General features: G+C 36.4%; 1 protein-coding gene across 5 annotated transcripts in view; it reads left to right on the top strand.

Annotated features, from left to right (window-relative positions):
* Positions 1–392: 392 nt before the first annotated feature.
* Positions 393–16,482, top strand: part of RIMS2 (regulating synaptic membrane exocytosis 2) — a 544,900-nt gene continuing 528,810 nt past the window's right edge. For all 5 annotated transcript variants that reach the window (XM_036741740.1, XM_036741738.1, XM_036741737.1 and 2 more), the window contains exon 1: positions 393–834. In XM_036741740.1, the coding sequence (XP_036597635.1) occupies positions 713–834 (122 nt within the window). In that variant the 5' untranslated portion in view covers positions 393–712. The remainder of the gene's footprint in view (positions 835–16,482) is intronic.

The following is a 16,482-nucleotide window of genomic DNA, read 5'->3' as shown; positions in this document are numbered from 1 at the left end:
AAGGAATTTTAATGGATGAGCATTTTCCAAATATGTTGTTACAGGTATAGCTTTGTAAATTCAGCAGAGGGAAGGTCTGCTGTTAAAGCCTTATTGCTGTATGTTATCAGAAGAGGAATGTAGTAGTTATTTTTAGAGTGGTCTTCTGGTCCTATGTAGCTTCCTGCACATTAAAGAGACCTATGTATGCTGTCATTGGTGTTATTCATTTTTACAGAGGAAGAGAAAGGGGAGGGAAAGATGCAGAATTTCTCCTCCTCCTCTTACAGAGTAGTAACAGCCCGAGGATGCCTTGTCCCCATTTTTATTACTTCTGAGATTTTACTGCTAGAAGCCAGATGTGCTGAAAGTCCTGACGACAGCATCTATTCACTGCGTGTTTTTAATAGGCTTAGAGAAATATGAGTAGAGTACATGAAAGGAGCTCAGCTTCACACTTCAGCTGGGAATGCCCCAAAAGCTCACTGCTGTTTGGAATTCTTGCTACAGTCAGGAGAAAGCCACACAGGCACTAAATCTTCTACGACGGAATTAGAAGAATAATGACTGTACAATTAGCTATCAAGCCCTGCTCATTTAAGCACAGCTTTTACAGAAATCAGGAGAAATATGGAACTTGATTGGCATGTTTTCATTTGATGGTTCCTGCAAAATAAATGACTTTAAAGACAGGTGGTAAGGAAAAATAAGAGGAAAGCAAAAAAGAAAGAAAATGCAATTTGAGACATTGCGCCAGGTCTGCAATTCTGTCTTATCTCATTTCCATGGGGTTTTCTCATCCCCACCAAATATTTTGCAAAACGAGCTTTTTGGACAAACGCTGAACAATGCAAGGTGAGTGGAGGCATCTCTTATTTTGTGATTGATCTCATTTTCAGGGCTTCTGTTTTGTTTACTTCATTTTAGAATCTGTGTTCTCGGAAAGCTTGGTTTATATGGCTGCTTGAGAGAAGCTGCTATAATTAAGTAAAAACTGTTAGTATTTATATTCCATGGAAAGAGTACCTCTTAGATCATAACTGCAAGCTGTAAAGCATCTCTCTTAAGAAATTTTATTTTTAGGGGTAAAATAAGAATGTGCTGAAATGTAAAGGTTACCTAAAGTGTTACGGACCCTACTCCTGAAACAGGCTTCAGTTACCCGGTAGCTTAATCCCATTGAATTGTTTTATGAGATTCACGACAAAAGCTTGTGTTAGGGCATGGATTAAATGCAGAAAGAAGGATGTGATTCTATGACCATAAGCGATTTGTGAGGAGATGTGAATTAGCCATTAGGCATGCTCTTCGTAAAACATGCAGAAGACATTTCTGGTTATAAGACATTTCTCTGTGTAGTGCAGCTAAATAACCTTTTCTAACAAGCTTGGTTACTGAACAGCTTATGATGCTTTGCAGTAGGTCAACCAGCTTTGAAGAGTTCTTTGTTAAAAATGTATATTGCTTTTTCAAGTGTGTGTGTGTGTGTGTGTGTGTGTGTGTGTGTGTGTGTGTGCGTGCGCGCGTGTATGTGTGGTATCAGGGTTGAAGTATGAGCAGATGTTTCTGATTTTTTTCCTGACTGGTGCTGAAGGAAAAATTCCATTCAAGTCCTATCATGTAATTATATTATCAAAAAACCTTTATCTTTAATTAAAAATGAAAGTTTTCAGATCCATTCACCCCACTCTTAATGCTAAATAGCCAAGATCCAAATGTCCTTGTTTTTATTAAATCTAAACTCTTCATTCAATACAGAATAATACTGTAGGGTTTGGTAATGATAATGCATTGAAACATTCTGGAAATGATCAGGAAGAACCAGTGCAGACAATATTGGATTCTTTAGCCTGCCTAATGTTAGGAATGTCTGAAAAATGTGCAAAAGCCTATTTTGGGGGAGGTTACATTTTCAGTGTCTGCTGTGGATCGTATCTTCGTTTAACAAATGAAAAGGAAGCTTTAAAAAGTTATTGTTATTTTCATGATGTGCACTCATGTTGATGATATTTATGACCTTTTCTTTAACATATGGAATGCCTGGGTTATTCCTGATTTTGTACACATTTAACTTTCCCCTCCCAAAGAGTGCTGTTAAATTAACTAGCTGAGTGTTGTCACATTTTATTTTAGGAACACTATAAAAGATATAGCAACATATGGAAATTAGTATGTGCTTATAAAACACAATGGGATTTCTGTATTTCAGAGGCATTGTTGGCTTCTCACTTGGAATTACATCTCTTAAGCATCTGTAATATTGGTTGAAAATCTGTGTTTCATAAATCACATTTATTAATAAAAGAGAACCATGATGTTTTCCAAACATTTCTGAGGCCTGCAGCTACCAGAGCTTACAGATTTGTCCTCAACCTCTACAAATCTTTTCCTGATTTCCCCCCCTCCCATCTCCTATTGGAATGCCTAAAGCTTATGTTGTAAAATGAAATCAATGTTGAATTTAAAATGTGTATTGTGAGATAGAAACAGAGATAGACTAAGAGAGACAGACGAAGAAAGATTTCAATTTTAATGTCATGAGGCATGAAGAGAAAGAGCAGATTTATTTTAGAAAGAGTGATGTTCTTATGGATAGCAAAAGAACTTACTAAGGATTCAGTTTCAATGTTAACGTTGCTAATTTTGAACCAAGAGAATTTCAGCCCTGAAAGGAATTATACACTGTTAAGAGGAGATCATAGGCTTTTGGCTTCCATAAATTTTTTATTGTGACTATAATTTCAAAATTGCTTTTTATTAATGTGTTAAGAACAAGACTCTGCTGTTTTAATTAGACTTTCAATTTCCAGATTAATTATAAAGTTGTTTAATTTTGTCAGGTCTCTTCAGAGTTTTTTAAATTTTATTTTCTTTTTCTACCAGTTTTGATTCTCTTCACTAGAATATAACCAAAGCTAGTACATGGCACTTGGGAAAAATATCTTCTAGTTTAATTAAAGCAATTTTATGATTCCATATTTCTTTTTTATTTATTAAAATTTAATTTAAATTATCATTCCATTGATGATTATTTTGATGTCACTTAGGAATATGATCAGCCAGTTTTATTTTGCCTAAAACTTTGATCAGCTTTGCTGAAACAACGGCAAAGGCAGCTGTGTAAATTTGTAGTTAGCATTTTTAGCATTGTGTAATGTGGAAAATAAGTTTACTTGAACAAATGTAAAAATTGATATTTTATACATTTAATATTTTAATTATTTTAGTGCTTGATTATTATGAGAAGGATCTCTTTTTGGTTGGCACTTTTCCTTACTAAAGCTTTTAAAGATGACTATAAACACATCTACACAATATTAGTTCATATTTGTTGAGTTAAAAAGTGAGATATTATTGTAAAATATTCTAGCATGCCGTCAGGTAGAAACAATGAATGTATATTAGAGAAAAACCACAAGTATTAGTATGTCATTAGAAGGATATTACTCTGAAACTTTTTCCCCTATAATATGCCAAATTCAAGGTACTTATAATCCCCTGAAACATGGTAAAGTCCTTATATCTTTGAGCACTGGTTTTTGACAGTCATTATTTTTCTTTACCTCAGTTTCCTCATTTGCAACACAAGGGAACTGATATATATGATCTTTACAGTCTCTTCCAGATCTAAAATTTTATAGTTATTTTTATTAATTTTTTATACTTTGGTTAGATTAATCGAAATGTAACATTATTAGGATTGTGAAAATCATTACAATTTCCCACTAAATCTATGGATAAAGTATAATCTTAAATTTTGGGCAAGCTCTATTAATTTATTTTTTGAAATTTCTTGCTGTTATGGAGTGGTTACTAGGAGAGTCACTGACTGTGCATGTCAGTACTATGTGTAAGCCAGAAGTCTATAACCTGGGTCACAGTGTGAATCCCACAGTTGAGAGATGTTTCTTGAGTGAATTGATTTGTCAACTGTATGAAGAAAGAAGCTTTTTCCCCTCTCTGGTAACCTGATTTTCACTGTTCCCATATATCTCACTTTCACAAATTCTGTAGCTAATGGAATAGGTCATCTCTACTGGGATGAGAACCTTGACCTAAAACTAATCAGTAAAGAGTAATGTATGAGAAGTCTGAACGATTCCTCCATGAATGTCATTTCCAAATCATTTCAAAGTTTTTCCAGACAAAGGAGCAAAGCTTGTAAATTTCCTAATAATATGCATTTATCCCTTGTGTTAAAAATCACAATAGGCAATGCTTAATATAGATTGCCATGTTAACCACTCAAATATATTTATCGAAGATAACCATTAAGTTTTTGTTCCATAGTCATTGGACATTCTATAGAAATATCCTTGTTACTAACTAGATGCTATCTACTTTTTTCCTAAACACCTATTACCATAATTTCTGGTTCCTATTTGAACTATGGAGGAGGAAAAATGAATGTTTTCATAATTTTTCACAGCATATATTTTATAACCAAAGATACTGCAAGAAAAATCAATATTATACATAGCTTACCTAAGCCTTACCCAGGACTAAGTTTGCTTGATATAGTATATTAAAACACCACTATAATTTAAATTCCTGTTACAAGGGATTATTTTATTTTGTTTCTCTAAACTCAGTTTTCCAATTAAGTTATTTAATCAGGGCATGAGATAATTGCTTTTGTCTCCTAGAAAAAAGGCCCCAAAGTACTGAATACATTATGAAATCTTTTGCTGGCAATTCTGTCTTTAGAAGCAAATGTACAAATATTGTTCTGTCAGAAGCTATATTTTTAGCAGCATTCTCTACCCTGCATTGGAGTTCATAATTACTTTAGGCAATATTCAGATGAACACATCACTGCATAATGATGACTATCTTTTGATAGTCATTGATGCAAAATACACCCCAAATGTCTCCTTCCCCCCATTTTTGGCTCTCCTTGAATAACTTAGAATGAAAAAGTATTTTCCCCCTACTCTTTTCTTGTTATAAAATGTGTGAAGGTGAATCCACTGTTCAGGCTGGCCACACAGGGGCATAATGCAACTGATGTGCCTTTACTCAAACTAGATATTAAAAAAGCATCCACTACTTCCCCAGCCCTTAGATAAGCAACAGAAGAGACAGAGGTCTGTGCTTGGTCTTTTAAGTAGAATGAATTCTGGATTTAAAGTTAAGAAATTCTTTTTTCTCTAAAAACATACTTGTGGTTTATATTCAGGGTGATTATGGTTATGAAATACTTGAGTGAAAATAAAATGGAAAGCTCACCTTTGTCTGACATCAGTGTCAGCATTTGCCACAATAGAACTACTAAAATTCTAAAGCATTGCTTTACTTTTAAATGACTTTTCAGATAGTCTGCTCATCTAGTAGTATTTTGGTCACACCAGGCACTTAGTTCTCTAGAGATCATTGATTGTAGCACTGGTTTATAATGAAGACATCATGGGGTACCCAGGATCAGTGGCACAGATATGATTTATTCATTATGGCACATTAATGATTACTTTGACTTTGAAAGAACAGCATGCTTTCTTTTCATAGCTCTGTGAGTGCAATGTGCACAGTATGCATTGTTTGGACTTGGTATGTTCACAACACAATGAAATTTCCTTGTGCTAATAACTCTTAAGAACAAATTATTCTTAGAGATTAAGGACTAGGCATGTTGATAGCATTAAAGCTGGAAAAAGTATTCTTATTTTGGCACAATGATCAGGTTAAATACCCCATTAAAGTCTCATAAAGCTTTTGTTTTCAATGTGTGCACTTTCAGTTTTCTTTTTTGGAGTTTTTACTGCAGTCCATGACAATCTTGAGATAAGCTTACTCTGACACAGGAACTGCAGTATTAAGGTAAACATTTTTGAATTAGTGCCACTTAGAAAAACAACTGAATATGTTAAGTAAATTTTAAATACCTGTCAGTTCTATATAGTTATTGGGGATTTTCAATAAGACAAATAAGATGATTTGTGGTGTTTCGTCCTATTGGTGAAAAATAAATTGAGCTCAGTTAAAATGCTAGGTAATGGTGTATTTTTCATGTTGATTTATTAGCTACTCACAAATGTATGTGGTATTCGTAAGGGTCATAAAATATGGATTTAGAATCTGGTTTTCTCTACAGAATTTGAGAAGTATTGAAAGTCTCAAAACGAAAACCTGCTTCTAAAAAGAATTACAGTCTACATATGGGCTTCCACTAGGGGGCAAAATTGAAGAGCCTACTACAACTTTGAATCAAATTTTAGAACTACAAAAGATCTTAGAGATTATTTCGTTCAAATCCCTTATTCAACCCTTAAGACACTGAGGACCAAAGAAGTTAAGTAAGATGAAATGAGTGGACAAGACAGAGAGCCAAAACCGAAACCCATGCTTGCTGGTTCCTAGCACACTGCTTTTTCTGTGATTCCACATTGTCCCTTGGTCTTTAAAGGAGTAATGGTAGAGAAAAAGGGTAAGAGGGCTGACAAGTTGTGGGCAAACATCTCCTTTTATAATGGGGTCTTTAATCGCTCAAGGATTAGATCTGTGTTTATCTTCTAATCTGTGTCCTCAATACCCAGTATACTATGAATGTGTACTATCAATATTCAGCACACATTAATTGACTGGGCTTTCTCTGCAGATGGGTGACATTTATACATGTTGCCATCCATTTCCCATTCACTTCAATCGATATAAAAACCACTAGCTATCATATGTGGATGTTCAGTAACTTGTTTGGATGTATTTCCTCTATGTGGATAGGGTCTGCTAAATGGCACAGTAGATGGAGTGCTGTACCTGAAGTCAGGAAGACCTGAATTCAGATCTGGTCTCAAATACTTATTGGCTTTTTGAACCTGGGCAAATCATTTAGCCTCAGTTTTCTCAACCGTAAAATGAGGATAATAATAGCACCTATCTTCCATGGTTGTTGTGAAGCTCAAGTAAGATAATTGTAAAGTGCATAGCATAGTGTGTGGTGTATAGGAAGTGCTATATAAACCTTAGTTATTAATTATTATTATTATTATTTACTTTCTGTGATCTTACAGAGTGTCCTGTAAAGCTTAAAATTGCACTGAGACTTTTGGAAGACCCTATATTTTAATTTATACTTTTTTAATATCTCCTATTTGATTTGAGGAGGTAAGGAAGGGGCTTTGATATCATACTTCCTTTTTCACCCCCAACTATACTATTCTTGGTAAGTGCATTTGATTTCTGTACTGTAGGAGATTCCAAATGTGATTGTTGGACCTTGAGTTAACCTGAGTGAACAGGAGCTGTCCATGGTTCTGAACTGGCCACACCAGAGACAGTTGTACAGCAACTGAGAAACTCTCCCCCAGTGGTTTAAGCAAACATAGTCAGCCCTGTGTGCTTTCTGAGGCCATGTTAGTGTAGTTGTAGACTTACATGTCTCTAGTGACCACACCTACTCACACTTATTAAGCTCAACAAGAGGCTCTAGTTTGTTCCTAGTTATGCTGATGTAGCTCTGCCACAACTTAGCTGAAGTCTTTTCCTTAGAATCTTGACACTAGGCATTAGTAATATTAGAGATTTACTGAGGGAGCTACATTCCCAATGAAATATCCTAAAGGCTCCAGAGGAGAAATAGATAAGATCTAATGAAATAAAGTACTTCTGGTGAAGCCAACCCAATAAAGATGGGAGATGGTGAAGAAGGAAATTTTAAGACACAAAGGGAAATTATTTCAACTTAAAGGATAAATGAAAATCATAGAGACTGATATAATCACACATGAAAGTCATAAACCAACTTACATATAAAAGATGGAAGCAAGGCCAGATAATAAAGGATGAATATGAATGAGAGTTGGGCCTGTAACAATAGTGTCAGAAATAATACTAAAGCTTAAAAAGAGCTAGTTATCAAGAGAAGCTAAGGACAACAAAAAGGTGTTTTCGAAACTATACTGGAAGAAAAAGACAGATCAAAGAAAGTATAGGAATTCTGCTCGGGGTAGATAGGACTATGATAACTGACAGACACAGAGAAGGAAGAGCTGTTTCATTCTTATTTTGATTCATTTTTTCTACCAAGAAGAATGACCTTTGCACTCTAGATGACAGAAGGAAAATGACTAAAGGGGAGTTGATGCCAAAGATAAGCAAAGAGACATTAAGAGAGCACTTAGTTGCTCTTATTAAATTCACATCACCTAGCCCAGATGAACTACACTCTCAGTTATCAAAGAACTCATATATTTGATTGCTGAGCCACTATCACTGGGCTATTTCAAAGCTTGTGGAAAATGGGATAGGTACCACAAGATTCGGGAACAGTAAATGTCATGACCTTCCCCACCCCACCCCCCCAAAAAAAGGAAGAGAGAGGAGTCTGCAAACTATTAACCAGTGAGCTTGATTTCAATTCCTGGGAAAATTCTAGGAGAGTTTATTAAAGATTATTGCTGAATATCAAGAAAAAGAAGTGGTGATTACACATGACTTCATTAAGATCAAGACATGCCAAACTAACCTCATTTCCTTTTTTTTGCAGCCTTATTAACTAGTGGTTGAAGGGAATGTAATTGATATAGTTTACCTAGATTTTATCAAAGCTTTTGAAAAAAAACACCTTACCATAATTACAGAGAAAATGGAGAGATCTACATTAAATGATAATAAAGTTAGAAAGGTTCAGAAACTATTTGGAAGGCTGGACAGAGTAGTTGTAAGTGGTTTAATGTCGACATACCAGGAAGCTTCCAGTGGAGTACCTCAGGGATTTGAGCTTGGCTCTGTACTGTTAAACATTTTAAAAAATGGTTTGAATAAAGGCATAAACAACACTCATCAAATTAGCTATTGACACAAAGCTGGAAGGAACTGGATGACGAAGAGAGCATTCAGAAAGATCTTTACAAGATAGAATGGGAGTTATTATAATTTTGTGGTGTGTGTGTGTGTGTGTGTGTGTGTGTAATAGACTCCTTTGCCAGTCCAGTGAAGCTTAATACTATTATGGTTTGTTGCCTTCATTCACAAAGGAAGGATATGTTAAATTTCAGCTAGAGATTAGTAAAATTAAAGATGTAATTTTCCTGCTCAAGTTCACAGATCCCCTAAAACCTATCTAGGAGCCTCTTGAGGACCATGGACCCTGGGTTAAAAATCCCTGGGTTAGATCATTAGGTGGAATGTAATTGGATCAAATACAATATGAATAAATGTTAAGTTTTTTTGTGTAGGTACAAACAAATCAATTACATGAGTACAAAATGGCAGAGGAATGGTTAGCCAGAGGCTATTATGAAAAAGATCTGGAGTTTTTAGTGGATTACAAACTCAACATGACTTATCAGTGCGATAAAGCAGCCCAAAAAGCCAATGTTATTTTAGGCTACATTCACAGAGGTATAACTTCCAGGAATAGGCAGATCACAGTTCTGCTCTATTCTACCCTGGTCCAACCTCCTCTGGAGTATAGTGTTCAGTTCTGTGTACCCCAGTATAAGGGTGACATTGATAAGGCAGAAGGTGTCAACCAGGATGGTGAAAAACCTTGAATATATATTAAATAAGGACTGATGGGAGGACTTGGGGATGTTCAGCCTGTAAAAGAGAAGACTCAATGGTGATATAATAGTTCTCTTCAAATAGCTGATGGATTGTCATATGTAGGAATGAATAAATGAAAAAGCACTTACTAAGTGCTTACTACCTGCTAAGCACTGGGCTAAGCCCTGAGGATACAAAGACAATCTCTGACCTCAAGGAGTTTACATTCTAATAGGGGAAAACAATATACCTAAGGAAGGATGACAATGTGCATTATCCTCCTCAGTTCTAAAGGCATAAGAAAAGCATAAGCTTTGTACAACTTTGGAGGTGGCAATCCTATTTCATTTTCAGTTTCTAATTGAATGCATTTTTTAAAGGCAGAATGATGAAATGAGAATATTTCAGAATCATAGTGAAGATGAAGACTTAAGCAGATGTTGAAGTCATTGAGGAAGGAGGGAGAGACTTGAAGATGCCATGGTAGATTAGGAGGATAAGGAGCTTGACAGTTTGATATAATTAAGTGGTCTAGACTTCAAGGGGAGGGGTGTTGCTGAGTGATGGTAGCAGATGAAAGGGTCTGCTCTCTGCAACAGGGAACTAGGAGTATGCTAGATGCTGCTGGCCCTGTGAACTGGGGAACATGAAAAGAGTGTTTGGCATTGGAGAGAGTGGCAAGGGATGTGGTCTCATCAGCAGAAAGCCAGGTTTCATTTAGTGTCAAAGGATGGGAGGAGGAAAAATTTGAAGATGAAAGAGACTTTATTGATAATAGAGGTGATTGTTGAAGGTACAGAGCAAATGGTGGATGAGGGAGAACAGAGACTGGAGAGCTACACATCTGAGCTAAATAGGGATGAGAATTCCTGGAGAGGTAGCAGTGAGCAAGGATTTTTGCCAACCCAGGTGGTGAGTCTAAATCACGGATATTTGAACAGTAGGAGGTTGTAATTTGCCTGACAATTTGCAGAGGGTATGCAAGTAGACCAGAGCTTATAGACTGAGTTCCTTGAAAGCAGGGACTGTTTTGTTTTTGTCATTGTACTCCCCAGTGTCAAGCACTCTGGTAGGTGCCCAACACATACTTGTTGAAGTGAAATGAATTTGCCCCCAAGGTTTTAATTAGAATGTTGGTCTTTTGGAGCCTCTTCCCTGAGCCTCTCCCAGGGTGATAGAATGATGGCTTCTGCTAAGGGTAGAAGGGAGATAGGGAGGTAAAAAAAGGTAGGAGGTAGGTAAATTATTCTGCCATCATATGTAAATGCATTGGAATCTTTCTATAAAACCCAATTGGGGAAGAGAATTAATACTCACTTCATAGTTTACCCTAAAGTTATGATCTGGAGAGTAATAATACTTTAATTTTTCAATGAAACGATAATCATTTATGTGTATTACTCTCTTCAACAGGGCAGATCTTTGCTGAAACCCATTTATACTTGCTCACTCTGTACAGCTCACTCTGCCCTTTCATGTCCTTCAGTAAATACTGCACAGGGGTCTATCCAATATGCAAGGGTCTCCCTCCAGGCCTTTGGAGATTATGCGAGACATAATTATGTCCAGCAAAAAGAAGTCCATCTGTTATCCCTTTTTCTTGCTATGTGACCAACCTAACTCCTTTTGCTATTTCACCACCTTTAGATGATATATTTTGGTCCTTTTCACATGCAGTTCATTATTAGTAACATGTGGCAGCCTATTTTCATACAGGTCTTTCCATTATTTTTTGGCCAGTATTCGATATTGATTCCTTGATAACTGTATATTTTATTGCATGATATAAAGAATAAATTTATAGTGGTAATGATAATCTATATTTGCATTTTGCTAATACTGAGGCTCTAAGAGTTTGTGACTTGCCCACTACCATCCAGTTAGTAAATATTTGAAGTGAGACCCAGACTCAGGTCTCCTGACTCCAAGTGAAGATAGCCAAATCACAGCAACCATGACATAATATTAAGTAATATTTTTCTTAGATTATTTGAAATATAAATATAAATGGAGTATAAAGCAGAGACTTTGGAGTTAGAGGGACTAGTATAAATCTTAGCTTCTCTCCTAACTATCAATTTAACCTTGGGTAAGTTATTTCACCTTTCTCTACCTCATTTTTCCAAAATGTAAAATGAAGCAATTACATTTGACCAGGACTTCTTAACCTGGAATCCATGGATTTCCTGGGGTGCATGAACTTCTATGGGAAAAACGAATCTTTATTTTCATTAACCTCTAATTAAAGTTTAGCTTTTATTTCAATTATAAATGTAGGAAATAAGCAGTATTCTGAGAAGGGGTCCATAAGCTTCATCAGGGTCCACACAAAAAGGTTAAGAACCCTGGATTATACCTTTTCCAGCTCTAAAAATTATGCTCCCAAGCCAAAGTCAGGGGCTATATCTTGTTCAACTTTGTATCCTACTTCCCCAGTGCCTTGCTTACAGTAAATATTTTTAAAATATTTTTTGAACGAGTAAGTGGAATGTTTATCAGAATAAACTTCATTTTTAAAAAATGCTCACTCACGTGGTGAGTAAAATTTGAAGTTTAAAAATATAGAAAATAGACTTCTAAAAAAGAGAGATTTTTTTTTTCTACAAATGAAATAACTAGTGCCTTTTTAGCCATATAGAAGTTGTAATTCACAATTGGGAAGTTGAGGTGATTGAAGATGAGTAGGGAAATTATACAAAATAAATGCTGATACCAAGAAGCCAAACCCCCTTAAATCAGGAACTTTTATTAGATGGATGAAATCTCTTTGGCTTGCAGTTCATTCAGTTCAATCCAACCACCCCTTGTTCAGCACCTAGGTAATAGGCACTATGCTCTACACTAGGGGCCTGCAAAGATAATGATAGAAAAATCCTTGTCCTCAAAGAACTTACTGATTGGTAGGAATGTTCTAAGGCAGGGTCTATTATTATAGGATTTACATTTTTATTAGCTGATGCCTTGAAAAACCATTATCTTCACCTTTTTCAGGCACTACATTTTTAAGACCACTAATATTATTTGGTTTTCAAGCAGCAATAAAATAGCATTTTAATTTAAAAATAAAAAGTTATAATTTATTATTTTCACAGATCATCAAATGTAATTTAGTCTTTTAAGATATACCAATGTGCCAAAAATATACTTAAGATAGATATGCATATCCTTATAAGCATGATTGAAGAAACTTAATGAGAGCTGAAATCAAATTGATTACAACTAGGGTGCAATGTATCTTTCACAAATGATACCACACTCTAAAGTTTAGAATAATAGGATAATAATAGGCAGCATTGATATTAGCCCCCAGTTCCAGGCACTTTACACATATTTCATTTGATCCTCATCATAACCTTAGGAGTTAGGTGCTACTATTCTCATTTTGCAGTTGAGTAAGGCAAACCTAGGTCAAGGGAATTGCCCAAGGAGGCAAAGCTAGTAGGTGTGTGAGGTGGGATCTGAACTCTTCCAGATTCCAGGTCTGGTGCTCTAAACACTGTGCATGCAACCTAGCTGCTTCTGATTTAAAATAATAAATCTAGTGCAAACCCTCCATTTTATAGATGAAGAAACTGAGGAGGCCCTGAGAATTTAATTTGTTCATGGACTCAGGGCACTAGGATTCTTTTGTTTTTGAGAGTTCAGTGATTAATCTGCATTTCAACTTTCAGCTTTTAAAATTAAAAAGGAAACGCTATTTATTAAATATTAAGGAAAGTTGTAATAATATAAAAGTCTAGGTGTATCGGGTTTTTTTAAGCCAATTTGATAAAATGGAATAGAATATCTCTGATACACACACGCATGCACACATGGATCTTTATTTCTTAGTTGTTTTAGCTTCTCTTTTTCCCTTTTCTAAAAGATCTTTTTCTTATACTACTTCAAATTACTTGACCTCAAAAATTTTCACGTTTTCAGCACTTTTGTTAGCCTGGCTTGTTAGTCACACCAGCTGACACACAAAATGAGTCATTTAGGAAGATTTTGAGATTTTGCCTACTTACCAACTTCCCCCACTCACCTCTCAAGAAAAGTCCCAGGTCCTCACCCTTATCTGAATTAAGGTGAATAAACTCCTTTCATCTCTTCCAAGACTCCAAGAATCTTTCTAAGGCTGTGGATAATATGTGCTTCATTTTTTATTTGCCTTTTCAATCACCATCATGCATCTGGCAGCTGGTTTCTGAGCCCATGATTATAGTATGCCTCTGGCAGCTAGTATCTGGGGGTATGTCGAGAGGAGTGCATCCAGGTATGAAAGGAAGGGATGGCTGGCCTGGGCCCCTTCCTTAAATAGAGGCTCTGGGAGAAGCTCCCCATCTTCACCTTCTAGTCAGATGGAGCAGCCTCAAGGGCAGACAATACTGATGAAATATGAGTTCCAGGAGCTGAAGTGATCTTGCAAGATGAAGAAATTTCTGAGGAATGATGGAGAAATGCAGAGGAGTATAGCCAGATGGAAAATGAAGAGATGGCTGGCCTGGGCCTTTTACTCAAATAGAGATTCCTAAAAGTTTGTACTGTGCTTTATATGCATTATTTGACTTTATCTCACAACCCCATGAGGTAGTAGTATAATGGGTCCCATTTTGCAAATGGGGAAAGTGAGGCTCAGAGATGTTAAGCCTCTTGCCCTGATCATACCACAAGGGAGTACTGTAGGTGGAAATTAAATTGAGGTCTCCCTGACTCCAAGTCCAGCACCCTAACTTAGTAACACTAGAGTGGGAGGGACTGAACTGGCAAAATTTATCCTATATTCCTGTCCGCTTACTTAGATATAGTCTTATTCGATAATTATAGTGCTGGTTTCCTTCTTTTTTACTTTCTAGAAGACTGGAATGAGGTTCAAAGAAGGCAGGGAGTATGGGAAAGTTCCCAAGGCAGCTCTGGGTTATTTTAACTTAATCTGCCTATGATAGATAACTTATCTACAGATTTGCCTGACAGGTTCCCCTAGCAACTGCTACAGAATAAAAAGAGAAGGATTTTTAGACACTATAGAATCAAAATAGAACAGAGAATTGAACAGAATTTTAAAATGTATTATTATGTTTCTCTGAGCTCTTTTCTGTGGGTGCCCTTTAGATTCTTTCATGGATTCATCTACTTAAAGCACTTTGGTGGCCAGGACTGCTGTTTGGCTCCATTCGATTTGGCTTCCTAGGCATGAATGACATATACGGACATTTAGTATGCATATCTAAAACTACTCTATTCAACTCAATTTAATAGATGTTTGTGAAGTGCTACAAAGATCAAAATGAAATGTTCCCTGCCATCAAGGGACTTAGACTCCACTGGGGAGTATGCATGGGAACACTCCCAGTAAAACCAACTAAAGGTAGTATTAGAAAAGTATAACAAAGGAGGACAAGGAAAGCTTTAAAAAATCTTTTATTATCCTCCATCAAGACCCAGCTCAGTTCTTACCTCCTCACTGAGCCTACCAAGATAAATCTAGTTAGTATTCTCTCCATCCTAAAATTTTCTAGAGCACCTCAGCTTATCTCTCCCTTGCCCTCTTCACTCCCTACCATGCACTTTTTAAGAATCATTGTATCTAAGATATTAGAGATGTCAGAAGCCATCTCATCTCTCCTCTTCTTGAATGAGAATCTCCTCTACAAGATACCTGTGTAGTCATTCAGCCTTTCTCTTGAAGATTTTGAGTCAGGAGGACACCACTATTTCACAGGGTAGGGCAGGGCATTCACCTTTTGCATAGCTCTAATACTTAGAGACTTTTTTTTCTTTAAGTCAAGTCTTAATCTGCTCTTTTGTTACATCTAGCCAAATGTTGTTACTTCTGAGGTAGCTATGTAGCGTTGTGGATAGAGTACACGGCCTGCAGTCAGGAAGACTAGAGTTCAAATACAGGCGCAGACATTTACTAGCTGTGTGAACTTGGACGGGATATTAAACCTATGTTTGCCTCAGTTTCCTCAACTGGAAAATGGGGATAATTACAGCACCTGCCTTAAAGGGTTGTTGCAAGGATCAAATGAGATAATATCTGTAAAGCACTAAGCATAGTGCCTGGTACAGTTTGGGCACTACATAAATACTCTTCCCCTTTTCCTTTCTAGCCACTGCTCCTAGTTCTGCCCTCTGGAACCTAGCAGAACAAATCCAATTCTTCTATATGGCAGTTCTTCAAATATATGAAGACAGATATTATATCCCTCCCCAAGTCTTTCTTTCACCAGATTAAACATTCCCATTGCCTTCAGGCAATCCTCCTGTAGAATTACCTCCAGGATTTTCATCATCCTGGTTGTCCACCCTTCTTACCTTCTAGTTCATCAATGTACTTCTAAAAAGCAAGGTACCCAGACCTGAACACGTGATTACATATTTGGTCTGCCAAGGGCTGTATATATTGGAAGTCTAACCTTCCTTTTCCTGTGTACAGGGTCTCTTTTAATCCAACTTAAAATTGCAATAGATTTTTAAAGCCTCAAATGTGATAAGAAAGAAGAGAAAACGAATGTTCTAACTTCATTTCTTTTGTTCAGCATTTGTGTGAGATTTAAAATCGAGTCTCAAAAATCAGTCTATATGAGGCCAACAATTCATATGTGGATATCTGAAGTGTCTGTAGAGCAGAGAATCAGGGGGTGTCATGGAAAAATCATTGTACTGCTATTCAGGGTACCCAGGTTGTAAGTCTGGTTCTGTCACTTTCTGGGTGATAATAAATCACCTAAACCATCTCGGTCTCAGCTAACTCATCTTTAAAGTGGGGAGTGGGGAGGGTGGACTAGATAATTGCTTCAGTCTCTTTTAGCTTTAACACTCTGTAATTCTTATAGTTAGTCAAAATTGGGTAATGGAAAAAATATAGGCTGGTATTCGGTAAACAGATATTCTTGCCGTTCTCCCATTAACTATCTATATGACTGTTGGCAAGACACTTAATCTTTCTAGGTCTCATCTTTCTATTTATAAAATGAGGTGGTTGGTCCAGATGATTTCTTAAGGTCATCCAGATTTCAAGAACCTCTGCAATCTGTT

Source organism: Trichosurus vulpecula, chromosome 1 (assembly GCF_011100635.1).
Source record: "Trichosurus vulpecula isolate mTriVul1 chromosome 1, mTriVul1.pri, whole genome shotgun sequence".
In the NCBI taxonomy this organism is placed as follows: domain Eukaryota; kingdom Metazoa; phylum Chordata; class Mammalia; order Diprotodontia; family Phalangeridae; genus Trichosurus; species Trichosurus vulpecula.
This window is presented reverse-complemented; position numbering and strand designations above follow the sequence as displayed.